Here is a 15,233-nt window from a genome sequence, read left to right as displayed (position 1 = left end):
GACGAGCATGTGCTAAACAGACAGATATGGTTAACCCAAAAAAAAATAAAAATAAAGAAGCAGAAATGGGTGTTCAACTCTGCATATACTATAAAGATAGCTGTCAGATTTGGATTGAATGAGTATGCATTAAAATACTTATAATTGATAAGATTTTTACCCATCAAATAAGTGAGGGTCTAAGAAATGAGTAAATTACTTGCAAGATTTTGTAGATATGGAAATCATAGTACTTTACTCGTATTCGTTTAACATATTCATGTATGACTATTATAGTAATGCATAATGGGATACCACAATTTAATTGAAATGCATGAGTATGCAATGAATACGCCCATTACAACTATTATCCACGTGAGTTTTTTTTTAATGTAAGACGAATCCTGCAAAATCCTACATATGTTTATCCATTGTCATCTTTAATTATCATATAAAAAATTTAGCCTATAATGAGTATGACTATATATATATATAAGCACCAAATATAGAAATTAGGAAGTGTAGAGAAAAGGGAATAAACTCAAAGTTTTATCTTAACGCAGTCTTCAATCATTTATGACCTAGATACAATTTTTAAGTTATATCCTAAAAATTTTTGCATTATATATGCCAAGCTTCAGTAGGTTTCCAAAATCCTCCACAAAATTAAATTATTTTTCACGTTTTGGTATACCTCACTTAAGTGCTTGAGTCTCAATCTCGGGGGGTTACCTTATCCTCTTATAATTTTCACTCTACAACAAGGGATACTGCACCCTTAGTTTATTAGCCTTGAGAGAGACCATAGCCTCACAAGGATTACAAGATAAAATAAAGATTTAATTTCTTAAAAAGTGAAAAATACAAGTTGAAGAATAAAAGGATAGAAAATTTTTGCAAATGAGAGCTTTAAATATGATTTTAATCATTAGACCATGAAATCAAATGATCACGAGCTGTAAATGCTTTAACATGCCAAGTTTTAAAGCCTATTGAAGAAGTTTAAAATGAATTTAAATGATACCTAGTCATTAATTTATGACAGTTCACAATTGTTGCAGGCCACTTCTAATTCATTTGATCAAGGTCGAAATCAATTAGGAACATTCAAATACAAATTGCAAATCAAGACCATTCTAATTGATCAGAAAGTCATTTTAATTGGCTGGCAGGTTTTTGCTTTTATATTAATCCCTCAGTTATATGTGTTAATAAAGAAGAATCTTAGCAACATTCTTTCTAACACATTCTTAACTATTTGTTAAAATTTATAAAAAATTACAAAAATTATGTAAGTTTAATTCTTTTTCACTCTTAAATTAATATTTTTTATGTACTTTTTTAGTTTTTAATAAAATTTATTCAATGATTAATAATTTATTAAAAAGAGTGTATTAACATTTTTGGCTAATAAATTAGCAACTAGATTTTGAGAAGCTGACTTCAAACAATCACAACTTCATTTGTTCCTGTTTTAAGCAAATGACCATTCGTTGGCCTATTTTCATATGAAGCAAATTAAAAATAAAAAACTTCAAGACAATTTTTCAAGTTATGATCAAAAGAGTGACCCTCAGTTATTTTTCAAGAATCAATATTGACTATTTTTAGTGGTTGTAAGATACCTGCACCGGTAGCTTTTTAAAACAAGTTTGTATCATACCATGGCCATGATTATACTTGACATAATTATACTTTTGAAAGGTACATACGTCCATATTTCTGATCAAAATGGGTTTATTTTACACATACACATGGTAACAGAATGAAGAAAATTCACCAATTATTTTATAACAATAGGCATAACCTCTGAGGTTGATGTTTCATCAGCTAAAGTTTGCCTTGAATTTGTAATAGAATACTCAGTCCAAGATTGGTAGTAGTCTTTAATACCATCAAGCTCAAGTTCTTCATAGTGTTCTTGTGCATTAGACTTCTTTTCTGATTTTTGTATACCTTCCAATTCCAGTGTAACTTCTTTCATAGTTGGCCTTTTTTTTCCATTCAAGTTTAAGCATCTACTTGCAAGATTGGCAACTACAATAATATGTTCTTCCTCCCCTTCCTTCTTAACTTTTTCATCAATAATATCAAACAAACGATTTTCTTCTACACAAAGAGTGAAATATGAAGCTAAACTTCTAGCTTCCTCAGGTCCTGAGGATGATATTGGTTTTTGCCTTGTTAAAAGTTCAACAAGAACTACTCCAAAGCTATAAACATCACTTTTCTCTGTAAACTGACTAGTATGAAAATATTCAGGATCCAAGTATCCAAAAGTACCTTGAACTACTGTGGTGAGGTGGGTAGCTTCAATAGAAATCATTCTTGCTGTACCAAAGTCAGCAACTTTTGCCTTATACTTTTCATCCAACAATATATTTGTTGATTTGATGTCTCTATGATAAATGGGTTGAGAAGCAGCAGAATGTAAATAAAATAGAGCTCCAGCAACTTCAGTGGCAATTCTTAAACGCATATCCCATGTCATTGGCTCATTTTGTTGATCATGTAAATATTCAAAAAGGTTACCATTTGGAATGAATTCATAAACAAGCAAAGGAATTTCAGTTTCCAAACAACTTCCTAACAACTTAACCACATTTCTATGGTTAATTTGTGAAAGAATGACAAATTCATTGATGAATTCTTCAACTTTTCCTTGGACTCTAAACTTTTTCACTGCAACAATTTTTCCATCTACTAGCATGCCCTTGTAAACAGTACCTTGGCCTCCTTTGCCAAGTACTCTATTTATATTAAAATGGTCAGTGGCTTTCTCTAAATCCTTTAAGCTGAAAAGTTTGACCTTGTCAACATTAACTTCACCTGAAGACAATCTTTGTTTTAACAGTAATCCTCCATTTTGTTTGAAGAACTTTTCTCTCTGTTTATTTAGTATCTTTTTTCTCACAACTCTATATAGCTGCCATAGACCAAGGAGAAAAATGATGGATCCGACGCTTGAAAAAACTCCTCCACATTTAGCACATACTTACATAAAAACAAGTTCATGCATCCATTAAAATACCTTGTAGTCTTGGTTATGACTTTAAATATCAATCAGAACACCTCATAGTCTTATAAAAGATGTGAGCATATAGACGCAAATTTACAAATTTGTAATTGAGAATTTATGCAAACATAATTCTGTTATATTTTTAATAATTTTCATTAATCATGCGTTAGAAAAATTTTAGATTATTTTTATTGTTAAAGAGATTTTTAATTATTCAATTTTTAATTCTCGTTACTAAAGTTTAAATATTTGAAAATAACAAATTTTTATTAAAAATATAATAATTTATATTCTTAAAGTGATAAATATTTTTTAATAAAAAAATATTAATTTTTAATTACTTATCTACAAAATATGCCTAACATTTATTGTTTTTGCTGTTATATGTAATTACTGTAATGTTTAAGTTAGATTATTTCTTGAGTGTGTATTCCCTTCACTTTAAGGAGTATGTGAAACTTGAGTTGGAGTGATCCTCCCAAGTTTTTCACTGTTATCATCGGTTTATTCTTTAATTGGTATGATGTAGAATGGGTGCAGTCATGAATATTTCATTTACAATAATTTAAATTTGAGAGAAGAGAAGCAAATAATAATACATGTCATTTGCATATCATTTTAAGAGAATAAATTTTCATGCAATATATAAATAATAGTAATAATAAAATTTTTAATTAAAAATATACTTATGCATACCTATTTTGACTGAAATCTTTCCATATCCGATGCCGTCGATGATGGGCGGAGCTGAAATATTAAGAATTAGCTTAGAGAGTTAATAATTATTCACACAAACTTGAACTTAAACTATATACTTAATTATCTTTTAAAAAAAATTAATTTGAAAATAGACTTAAATAAGAGTTTAGTTTTTTTTTTAATTATTTTTTATTTGGCTATTTACTTTTATGATTTTAGATAAGTCTCTTAAAATTTGTATTCTATTTTTATATGATTTTATCAATAATTTATTAATATTTTGTTATTTACTTAATAGGTAAGTTTAACTTGCTTCATACAATGTGATAAAAAAAATTATATTTTGATTCACTTTGTATTTTTAAATTTTATTTAAAAATATCAAACAGTTTAATTTAAAACTTGATATTAAAGTTTATGGAAAAAGGAAAAGGGGGATTAAAAAGGTAAATTTATGAAGAACAGGAAGCATAGCATACCTGTGCAGCCTCCAGCAATGTAGGGATTGCCATCAAAGTCATATCTGCAACTACATCTCTTACCTGATGAGTGTGTGCGCTGAGAAGAAGAGGTAACATTTGTGTCATAACAGAGACCATTTATTATATCTGCGTCTGCTCTCAATTTGAGGGTCGAATTGTACGGAATCTCCCACTCAAGAACCGCAGGAAAGTCATTTAAACGTTCTAGCTCACTCCCAATGCTATGATGTCGTAATCCATACAATTTCTGAAAATCTTGTACTATGAATGCGTAACCGCACTCGTTCTTCTTACCCAAACCTTCAATTGTTGCGTTAAATTCTGATAGATGAGAGGGCAGAGTAGTCTCGCAACAGTACTTGCCGTTGCATTCGGTTTCAAGGTACATGTCGGTGATATCATCTTTTGCTGTCACAGATAGACACACAACCACTAACTTCAGACCCATTTGAATGCAGAAAAGCAATGTTGTTGCAACCGAAGGCCATAAATTTGTTGTAATCCTGGGAATACACGAAAGGGCCTTTGCCCAGGTTTTTGCCTGGCCAAACTTCATTTTTTCCGCAATTCTTACGGTAAATTGGATTCTTTACCACAACCTGGCCTTTAGAGACATAAATGCCTTTCACCTCCATATCTAGAGACTTGAGATAAGGTGTCTCATCTCCGGAAGTGCTGTTTCTGCATTCTATTTCAAACCACGTGTCTACGTAGCATTTGGAATCTTTCATTCCAAACGGGTAAGGGATTTCAACACCTCCACATTTGGGTTTACACCCATCTTTTGTTATGAGTGAATGCTGTGCAGATGCATGCAGATACATGGGCCATAATGTTGTCATGATGATTATGTGAAATGCAAATTGCAGAACCATTGTGGCTAAAGGAGTGATTGGAAGAGGCTAGTTAGGGTGTGGTGTGCTTCTCAGTTAGACATTTATGATCCCTTCTTGTACCATTATTCTGCACTCTCTTTTACAACACTTTGATTTCACACTCAGTCAACTCAAACTTTATTTGTACCTGGAAGACGTGGCAGTTGCTCATTCACACAAGTAATTTGAATAATGCGCCATTCCCATTTGTTTGCTAGCTAGAGAAAATATTAACAACAATTTTATTTGGAACCTATATTTTGCAAGATAAATATGAAATAAGATTCTAAATATTAAATTTTAGTGCAGTGCTATAAGTTTAATTTGTGTTATTTTTTAATCAAAATTTAAATTTTACCTTAATAAATTATATAATAAAATTAATACTAAATATCAATACTTTAATATTAAAAGTCAGCATATATAATTAATGTAAAATTGTAATTTTAATTAAAATATAACTAATCATGCTTGTAGCATTATGCTTAAGTTTTATCTTAAAAAAAATATTTTACAAATTTTATGACATTAATTTAATATTATAGATATTTATAAAATATAATAAAAATTTAGAATATATAAGTATTTTTTATTAATTTTAATATATTACATATTTATTCCTCCTAAATAAAATAAGATAAATAGAAAATATGGTAGAAAGAAATAAATAAAAAGGCACGATTATTTATGCTCCCTGTTTTTTTTTCTCTCCTCGGCACTCATTTATCTATAAGCAATTTCTTGGCGCTGTCTTTTATGGAAACTCAAGCTTGACCAATGACTAAAAGATAAATTGTCGGCACTGACTTTTCTTTTTTTAAATATAAATTATACTATCAATATAGATAGTTGAAACTTTTATTAACAATATGATGTATTATAATAATAAATATAATAATAAATACAGATGGTGAATATGTTATATTATTTATTAGTATAGATTATAAATTTTTTTATTAACAGTTTAATTTTTGTTAAACAAAAAATATATTAACAAGAATTATCTTAATATTTAATAATTTTTATTTATTTTTAAGTGAAAATTATTTGGAGTGTACTGTGTTAGGATAGGAAGACTTCTGGCGACTTGTTTCATTTAGACCTTTAATTATCTTGCAATTTCGGTTTCATATGGTGTCCCACTTTTCACTGACGAGTACATGATCCTCACCGTTTAAATATATTTAAAATAAATCCAACGGTTATGATTGATTTAACAGAAGGTGAACAGTGATGAAACACTGGATAATAACAGATACGTGGACCATGTTAATAACTACTTTGTTGACTATATAATAGGCCAGTCATGTCAATATTTTGTTAAGAGGTTAACAGGAAAATCATATTGATAGATCAATAACAAGTGAAATTAATTTGTATATTAAATTTTAAAATTTGAGAAAATTAAATTTTTTTAATTTATAAATAAATATTTTTTTATAAAAAATTATTTACAAGCTTAGTTTAATTGAATTTTAATCACATAAAGTTTTAATATTAAAATTAGTTAAACATTGCATGTTAATTACTCACTATTTCTTTGTAATGTTTTTTTTATTATTACTTTATATAATTTTTTTAATTTTCTATGAATATATGTGTGTAAATTTATAAAAAATTTCTTATTATTTTATACAAACTTTCATAAATATTTATATTTATAAAATCTATAATACTTAATCTATTATTTGAAATACTCTTACTCAAAATTGTCAACAATATTTACTCATCTTTAGTTTATTGAGAAAACAATCTTTCTCTGTTAGGAATTGTAAACTCCATCGTTTTTAATTATTTTTCCTTTTCAAAATTTGCAATTCTCAACTTCTCTCTCATGGCCTTTGGTCTAAATAATTATAACAAATTTAGTTTTAAAATTAGTGGAGGGTCAAAGTTTAAAAATTTAAAAAATAATATTAAATTTTAATTGATTTAGTATGTAACTATTATATTAATTTATTAGAGAATTTAATTATTTTTGCTGTTCTTAAAAAACACACTTTTATTATTTTATTAACATGTAAATATTTAATTATATTTTTTAAATGCTCTAAATTGTTAAAATAATATTTTTTTACTTATGAGGTTATACACATGAATAATACATAAACATATCATTTTTAAATTAAAATGAATAAATTTATTATTTATACATATATAATTATTTATAAAAATAACAAATTTTGTTAATTAATTATTAAATATTGTTGCATATTTTAACTTTTCAAAAAGTTTTCAATGAATAACGAATGCATAACAAAAGAGAACGGTTTAAATTCTCACACTATTATTTCTACGAAGACTGTATTGCAAACATTTACTACTATAGAATATTAAAATAAAATTTAAAATTGAAGAAAAAATAAAAAACAGAGAAATCATAGAATAGATTCATATAGATGAATGCTTGATTATTGGTTCTTATTGTAATTACCTATTTTTAATTCAATTTTATTCAATTGTGTTAAAGTAATTACTAATTATCTAATTAATTATTATTACTACCTAATTATTATACAATGATAGAAAAACTTTTTATCTATATCTTATCTTTATGATTATAAAAAGTAACAAAATAAATAAGAGTATTTAAAAATATTAAATTTATTAAACTCAATTAATTGATTAGAAATCTAAATAATAGATTAATCATCTTAAATTTTAAATTTAAATTATCTTGTAGTTGTGCAAATTATTATATTAATTAGAGAGTTTAAATATTTTTACTGTTATATACTTTTAATATTTTATTAACATGTTTATGTTTATATTATATTTTTTAAACACTTGAGCTTTATTTTTTTTCAAAAATTTAACCAAATTGTTTGACAAATAAAATAAATGAATGAACCTTATATCGTTTAAAAATTAACTTTAAAAGCTATTTCAAATAACTTCAATAAACTATTAAAAAACTAACTTTCAATAATTATTTTCATTTTTATCCTTAATATTTTAGCCAGTTATATAGACAATTTTATCAAATAATTTTAACTGAATAAAATAATTATAAATTTTAAATTATAAACTTTCGATTAACTTATTTTTGGCCAGTTTTTTCAATCAGAGTCTAAATCTAAAGAAATACAACATTACATCCCTTACAATTTCAATTTTTCTTATTTCTCTAAAAACAAACACACCGTTAGTTAATGTTCATTATTTAAGGGATGAACTGGTGCGTTTAACGCAGGAAATAACCTGGAATTATTGCGTGCGATTGTGAAGTTTGCATACGATGCAATTATTTGGATATGGATCTTGTAACATCATTCGCCCACCTTTAAGCCAATGAATTGCATTGTGTATAGATGTTTAGTTTGGATGTGAAGCATCAGTGATGTGTTTACATAGTCACCATTAGTGTCATTCAAAAGATCACAAAAGAAAAGAGAGAGATTAAAGCAACTGTCACTATTATAAAAGGTTAGGATTAAGAAAATTTAACAATCATTCGATAAAAATAGGCATAACTTCTGAGGTCGATGTTTTGCATTCTAGAGTTGATCCTGTATTGGAGGTAGGAGAAGATGCAATCCATGCTTGGGAGTATTCAATTTCACCAAACTCGTATTCTTCCTGATTTTCTTGTGCACTAGACATCTTTTCTAATTTTCGAACACTTTCTAATTCCAATGTGACTTCTTTCATTGTTGGTCGTTTTCTTCCATTAACCTCTAAACATCTACTAGCTACAGCGACAACTGTAAGGATATGTTCTTTCTTCCCTTCCTTCCTAACTCTTTCATCAATAATATCAAACAAACGATTTTCTTCTATACAAAGAGTGAAATATGAAGCTAAACCTCTAGCTTCCTCAGGTCCCAAGTAGGATATTGGCTTTTGCCTTGTTAAAAGTTCAACAAGAACTACTCCAAAGCTATAAACATCACTTTTATCTGTAAATTGACTAGTACGAAAATATTCAGGATCTAAGTATCCGAAAGTACCTTGAACTGCTGTAGTGAGGTGGGTAGCTTCAACAGAAACCATTCTTGATGTACCAAAGTCAGCAACTTTTGCCCTGTACTTTTCATCCAACAGTATATTTGTTGATTTGATGTCTCTATGATATATGGGTTGAGAAGCAGCTGAGTGCAAGTAAAATAGAGCTCCAGCAACTTCAGTGGCAATTCTTAAACGCATATCCCATGTCATTGGCTCATTTTGTTGATCATGTAAATACTCGAAAAGGTTACCATTTGGAATGAACTCATAAACAAGCAAAGGAATTTTAGTTTCCAAACAACATCCTAACAACTTAACCACATTTCTATGGTTAATTTGTGAAAGAATGGAAAATTCGTTGATGAATTCTTCAACTTTTCCTTTGACTTTAAGCTTTTTCACTGCAACAATTTTTCCATCTATTAGCATGCCCTTATAAACAGTACCTTGGCCTCCTTTGCCAATTACCCTGTTCATATTAAATTGGTCAGTGGCCTTCTCTATATCCTTTAACTTGAAAAGTTTGACTTTGTCGACGGTAACTTCATCAGAAGACAATCTTTGTTTTAATAATAATCCTCCATTTTGTTTGAAGAACTTTTCTCTTCGTTTCTTTATCATCTTTTTTCTCCCAACTTTATATAATTTCCATAGACCAAGGAATAAACTGATGGATCCGAAGCTTAAAGAAACCCCTACACATTTAGCACATACATACACATACATTAAAATAAGTTCAAGCCCTATTAAAACAGAAATTTAAACATCTCACAATATTTAAAAAATATAGGATCTTAGGTGTAATTTTTTTGTGTTGTTAATGCTATTTAATATTCAAAATTAGATTTTTATTTTAGTAATATTCGATAATATTTCATAAATTTACTTGCAACACCTAAAAATAGCACATAAATAGTCTGAAAAAAGTGCAACACGAATTAGCAGAGTTGCAGTTGAGATTTATGCAAATATAGTTCCATTTTATTTAATAATCCTGATTAAAACATGCATTGGCAAAATATAGAGTGTAGAAAAATATTGTTTAATTGGATGACAAAGTATTTTAAATTGAACGAACCATGGACAAGGAACTTAATTAAACAATGACAAAAGGTATAACCTGGAGAAGTGTTAACCCTGTACTGTTCTCATACTCGTAGTATAAAATTCTAATTTTAAGATTCCAAACGGAACAATACCCAAATAAATTTCCAAATTCACTTAAAAATTGTCATCGTTATGCATAACTATATATTTTGTTTGATATCCGTTGAACTATTGATATAAGAATTATAAGTTTATACTAATTTACTCGTACATAGTATATGATCCATCATTCTAATATTATATGTATTATCAACCGAATCATTCTAACATTTTTTTTTATTATTATATGAAATTATTTTAATGTTTGAGTAAGAGAACTCTTGAGAATCTTATGTTATTATTATATGTGATAATATTTCCTTTGCTTTAAAGAGTATATGAAACTTGAGTTGGGGTGATCCTCCAATTTTTCCCTACCTAATTGAAGGGACAAGTTTCTTTATTATCGTGGGTTTAACTTTCATGTGATGAAGAATGTGTACCGTACATTTGACAATGGAACATGGAACCGGTTGGGTTTGCTTATTTTATGTTTCTATTGAAAAAATAGAAGAAAAAGATATGTTTAGTTAGATTTTTTAAATTTAATTTTAATTTAAAAATAAATAAAAACATATTTCCAATTTTTTCTTAAAAAAATTTAAAAATTTAAAAAAAATGCGATAAGATTATTGTAAATATTATCTAATTTTATTTAGATATATTATACTCATTGACTCACACCTTTATTAGTATTTCCTTTTTTCCTTAAATGTGTATTTTTCTTGTTTTTGTCTTTCCAAGTGTTGTGAGCAATTTTATTTTTTTTTGCTATTTCTTTTTTATATTTGTTTTTCTTTATCTTCTTAATAGTGATAAGGTTTCTTATCCTTATCATTCTAAATTGATAATTTTTTTATTTTAAAATATTAAAACAAATATTTATATATATTATACTATTTTCATAATTTTTATATATTTTATTTATATAATAATAAATAAATTTTAAAAATATATATACCCTTTTTATTTTTTATTATTACACTTGTAGTTGCTATTTAAAAACTTTAATACATTTATATTTTAATAATAATTTTTAGAGTGTAAAAGCATACCTATGTATTATTAAAATATTAATAATTTAATTAGATAAAATTAAGAAGAGTATTCAATTTTAAGAAAATTTTAAACCTATTTTTATTAAAATTAATGAATATATACATGATTAATAAATTTATATTAAAAAATCTTATACATCACAAATGGTCTAAATTATAGTTATATTTATATTATTTTTGAAGCTTAAGCTGAATAATGATATATTTAAATATGTTAAATAAACAATGCAATATAATTAGCATTAGTAAGGATATATATTGTAAATTTTTTATTATAAAATTTATTTATTAATAAAATATTAACGGTTAATTTTAAATTTTATATAATAAATAAAGAAATTTATTATTGAAAATAGTTAAATCAAACATATTTTTAATCATTTCTATTTCTAAAAATAGAAAATGTTTGTTAAAATCTAACAGGTTCTAAAAGATTTAAATTTCATGGATTCAACCTACCACCTGAATATTTTATTACAATAATATAAGTTTAAAATTTGAGAGAAGAGAAGCAAAAAATAATACGCGATTTTGTAAATCCTTTTAAGAGAACAATTTGAATGTAATGTGTAAAAAATGAATAATATTTTTAATTAAAAGAAATTATATTAAAGCATACCTATTATAATCCAATTTGGGTGACCTTTCATTACGCTAGGGGCGAACGAAACCACAGCTGAAATGTTAAGAATAAAGTTAAATATAACTGACAAAACGTCTATTGATTAATTTAAAAATACAATAAAATGAAAATGTTTGTCTAAAGTATTTTTACAAAATTGTAAATTTTTGAAGAAATTAAATAAATTTTTTTAGTGGTGACAGCCAAACAGGAAGCAGCATGGCGTACCTTTACAGCCTCCAACAATGTAGGGATTGCCATGGTAGCCATAAAAGCACTCACATCTCATACCTGAATATGTGTGCTGCGTAGAGGTAATATTAGTGGTCGAACAATCAGCATTTATATCTGTATCTAAAATGAGTTCCGAGATGGAAATGTACGGAATCTCCCACTCAAGAACCGCAGGAACTTCATTCAAATGCTTTAGTTCACTCTCACTGTAGTTATAAAGAAACGCATCCCCTTTGTGAAAATCTTGTACAATCAATGCGTAACCGCACTCATTGCTCTTACCCAAACCTTCAATTGTTGCGTTAAACACTGAAAGATAAGAAGGCAGGGTACTCTCGCAACAGTATTTGCCGTGGCATTCAACGCTTTCAAGGAAGATGTCAAAAACATCATCTTTGTTGTCTTCACAGATGGATGCACAACCACTCACTTCTGACCCTTCTGAATGCAAAACAACAATGTTATTGCAACCTGCGGCCATAAATTTGTTGTAATCCTGGGAATACACGAAAGCGCCTTCTCCCAGGTTTTTGACTGCCAAACCTTTTTCTTTTCCGCAATTCTTACTATAAATTGGATTCTTTATCACAGCCCTGCTGTTAGAGACATCAATGGCTGTCACCTCCATATCTATAGACTTGATGTAAGGTCTCTCATCTCCGGAACTGGTGTTTCTGCATTCTATTTCAAACCACGTGTCTACGTAGCATTTGGGGTATTTGATTCCAAACGGGTAAGGGATTTCAACACCTCCACATGTCGGGTCACACCCATCTTTTGTTATGGTTGAATCCTGCGCAGATGCCTGTAGATGTATGGGCCATAAGGTTATCATCATGGTTATGTGAAATGCGAATTTCAGAACCATTGTGGCTAAAGGAGTGATTTGAAGAGCCTTCGCCCTTGGGTGTGTTGTGCTTCCAAGTTAGAGGAAGGATCATATTTATGCTCTCCGTTCTTACACCATCATAAATATCATTGATCACCTTCTTTTACAATACTATTTTTTTTCTCACCCATTATCTCTTAAATATTTAGTTTTTATTTTTTATCCCATCATTAATTACATTTTCTTTTGTTTTCCTTACTTCTTATCTCTTTTCCTTCTGATTCTGTTCACACTACACGCACTTCGTGAATACATCATTGTTCTTTCTTTTATGGCAACTCAAACTTTAGTAGTGCCAGCTTGTGGGAGGAAGAACTGTAGCTATTTGGTCCCATTTAAGTTCACACATTTGAATAATTAGCCTTCCACAAGTTGTTTGCTTGCTAGAGAACAGACTCAGCAGCTGGTCTAGCAACGACAATTTTTTATTTGGCACCTATAATGCACGATAAATATAAAATATGATATATTTGTTTAAAGGGCACGCCAACCAAATGATTGTCCAATTGAGCGACAGATCTGAGATTCATGCAGAATCGCTTCATCTGAATGGCCTTGATATCTATGCTGACCAGTTCAGAGTCGGTAAAATTAGCTACAAATATAGTAAATAATGTTAAAAAATTATAGCTAATTAACTGAATTAAGTTGTTCGATATTATTAATTAAAATATGTTAACTAACTAGAAAAAAGGATTAAAATTATTTTATATAAGTATACATTATTTGAAAAATTAAAAATTAGATTTTTACATTTATCTAACTTAATAAAAGTGTAGAAAAATAAAATATTAAGTTAGCTTTTTTTTTAAATGTACACAGTGATAATTCTTGGGAACTTACTTGCTATTGGATTATTAGTGTGTACAAGTTATAGAAATTATTAAACAACTTTTATATTGTACGGGAATGAAAACATAAAATAATAATAATAATTTTATTAAATAACTGTCCCAAAATCTCATTCTAGAGTTCATAAAATGATAATTGAAGGATAAGGTACCTGTAAATGAGGTAAAGTAGCATATATAGACGCCACCTTTCACACACCATGCTAATATATAATTTAGTTAGACAACTTTGAAAGTCCTACGCAGATTATATATTCAAATATAAAATGAAGATTTATGAACAAAGTGGCTTAGGGGTTCGATGAAAGAGCACGGGCAGCACGAGTATTGATCCAAACTTGTTTAATTAAAGCACATCTTTTAAGGTTATATAGAGTATGTTATACTTTTATGTTTTCAACTGTACCCACCCATGTCAGAAGGATAGACAATTTGAAACTAATGAGAAAACAGAGACCCATTCCCATATTATTCACATTTTCAAAGTAGTTTCAACCATTAAGGCTTGAACAGTTATAGCAAAAAGGAAATGCTCAAAACATATACATTCAATATTCTCCAGTGAATCATCTCTTTCAATGCACATCCATTCTACGGGCACCACCATTCATTTTCTTTACACCAAAAGCCAGTTGGCATAATTTACCGTTTGATTAAAATTATATTTGATCGATCTAGGGATTGAGATTCCCTCTTTTTTTTTTTAAACATAACTATTATGTGTCTGTATTTTTGTATTTTTATTTAAATGAAAAATTATTTATTTAAATAAAAATACAAAAACTTAGAACAAAAAATCATGTAATAGGAGGGAAAAGATTATTATAACTATTTTTAATTAAACATCTAATTTTAATCCGTAATAAGAGTGAAAATAAGTGAAATCAAACCAAATATTTTAAATAACCTAGACCTTTTTCTCAAATCTAAAGTAAGGGTATGACCTATTTATAATAAACCAACATGTATAAAATATCAAAACATCGATCATAATAAGCATTTAATAAAATGATAAAAATCTCTTCTTATTTATTATTGTTGTTGTACTTTTAAATATACGGACTTAATTACCTGTTAGGACATTTTTTAATAATTTAATGTCTTTTTGTAATTGAATAAATTTTAAAAAATATAATTTATTTAATAAAAAAACTCAAATTTAACGTGAACTGGACAATAAGCCTTCAGCAAATCACGAGTGCCATTCCCTCCCAATTAATTTAAAAAATTGGTATAATCAAGTCATAGAAAATGGGTATATCATTGCTTTAGTTAATGTTAATTACTCAAAGGATGAGTCGGCGACTATAACGCACGAAATAAACTGGAATTATTGCGTGTGATTGTGAAGTCTGTATACCGTACAATTATTTGGATATGGATCTTGCAACATCGTTCACCCACCTTTAGTTAATGTATATATGTTTAGTT

General features: G+C 27.8%; 1 protein-coding gene and 1 pseudogene across 1 annotated transcript; both read right to left on the bottom strand.

The window, feature by feature from the left end:
* Positions 1–1,698: 1,698 nt before the first annotated feature.
* Positions 1,699–5,123, bottom strand: LOC113852219 (annotated as a pseudogene).
* Positions 5,124–8,504: 3,381 nt separating this feature from the next.
* Positions 8,505–12,930, bottom strand: LOC113852218 (wall-associated receptor kinase-like 10). The gene is made up of 3 exons (XM_027482457.1): positions 12,057–12,930; positions 11,826–11,882; positions 8,505–9,697 (listed from the first exon to the last, which is right to left on the bottom strand). The coding sequence occupies exons 1-3, from the start codon at positions 12,928–12,930 to the stop codon at positions 8,505–8,507; spliced, it is 2,124 nt and encodes a 707-aa protein (XP_027338258.1).
* Between the last annotated feature and the right edge of the window lie 2,303 nt (positions 12,931–15,233).

This window comes from Abrus precatorius, unplaced genomic scaffold (assembly GCF_003935025.1).
Source record: "Abrus precatorius isolate BTA unplaced genomic scaffold, Abrus_2018 Scaffold10, whole genome shotgun sequence".
NCBI classification, from domain to species: domain Eukaryota; kingdom Viridiplantae; phylum Streptophyta; class Magnoliopsida; order Fabales; family Fabaceae; genus Abrus; species Abrus precatorius.
This window is presented reverse-complemented; position numbering and strand designations above follow the sequence as displayed.

Excerpts from the sequence above, each read along its gene's own strand:
- LOC113852218 (XM_027482457.1), bottom strand. The coding sequence starts at position 12,930 with ATGGTTCTGAAATTCGCATTTCACATAACCATGATGATAACCTTATGG. Across the intron at positions 11,883-12,056 it reads CATTGTTGGAGGCTGTAAAG|CTGTGGTTTCGTTCGCCCCT; the intron begins GTACGCCATGCT and ends TTAACATTTCAG. Across the intron at positions 9,698-11,825 it reads CCCAAATTGGATTATAATAG|GGGTTTCTTTAAGCTTCGGA; the intron begins GTATGCTTTAAT and ends CTAAATGTGTAG.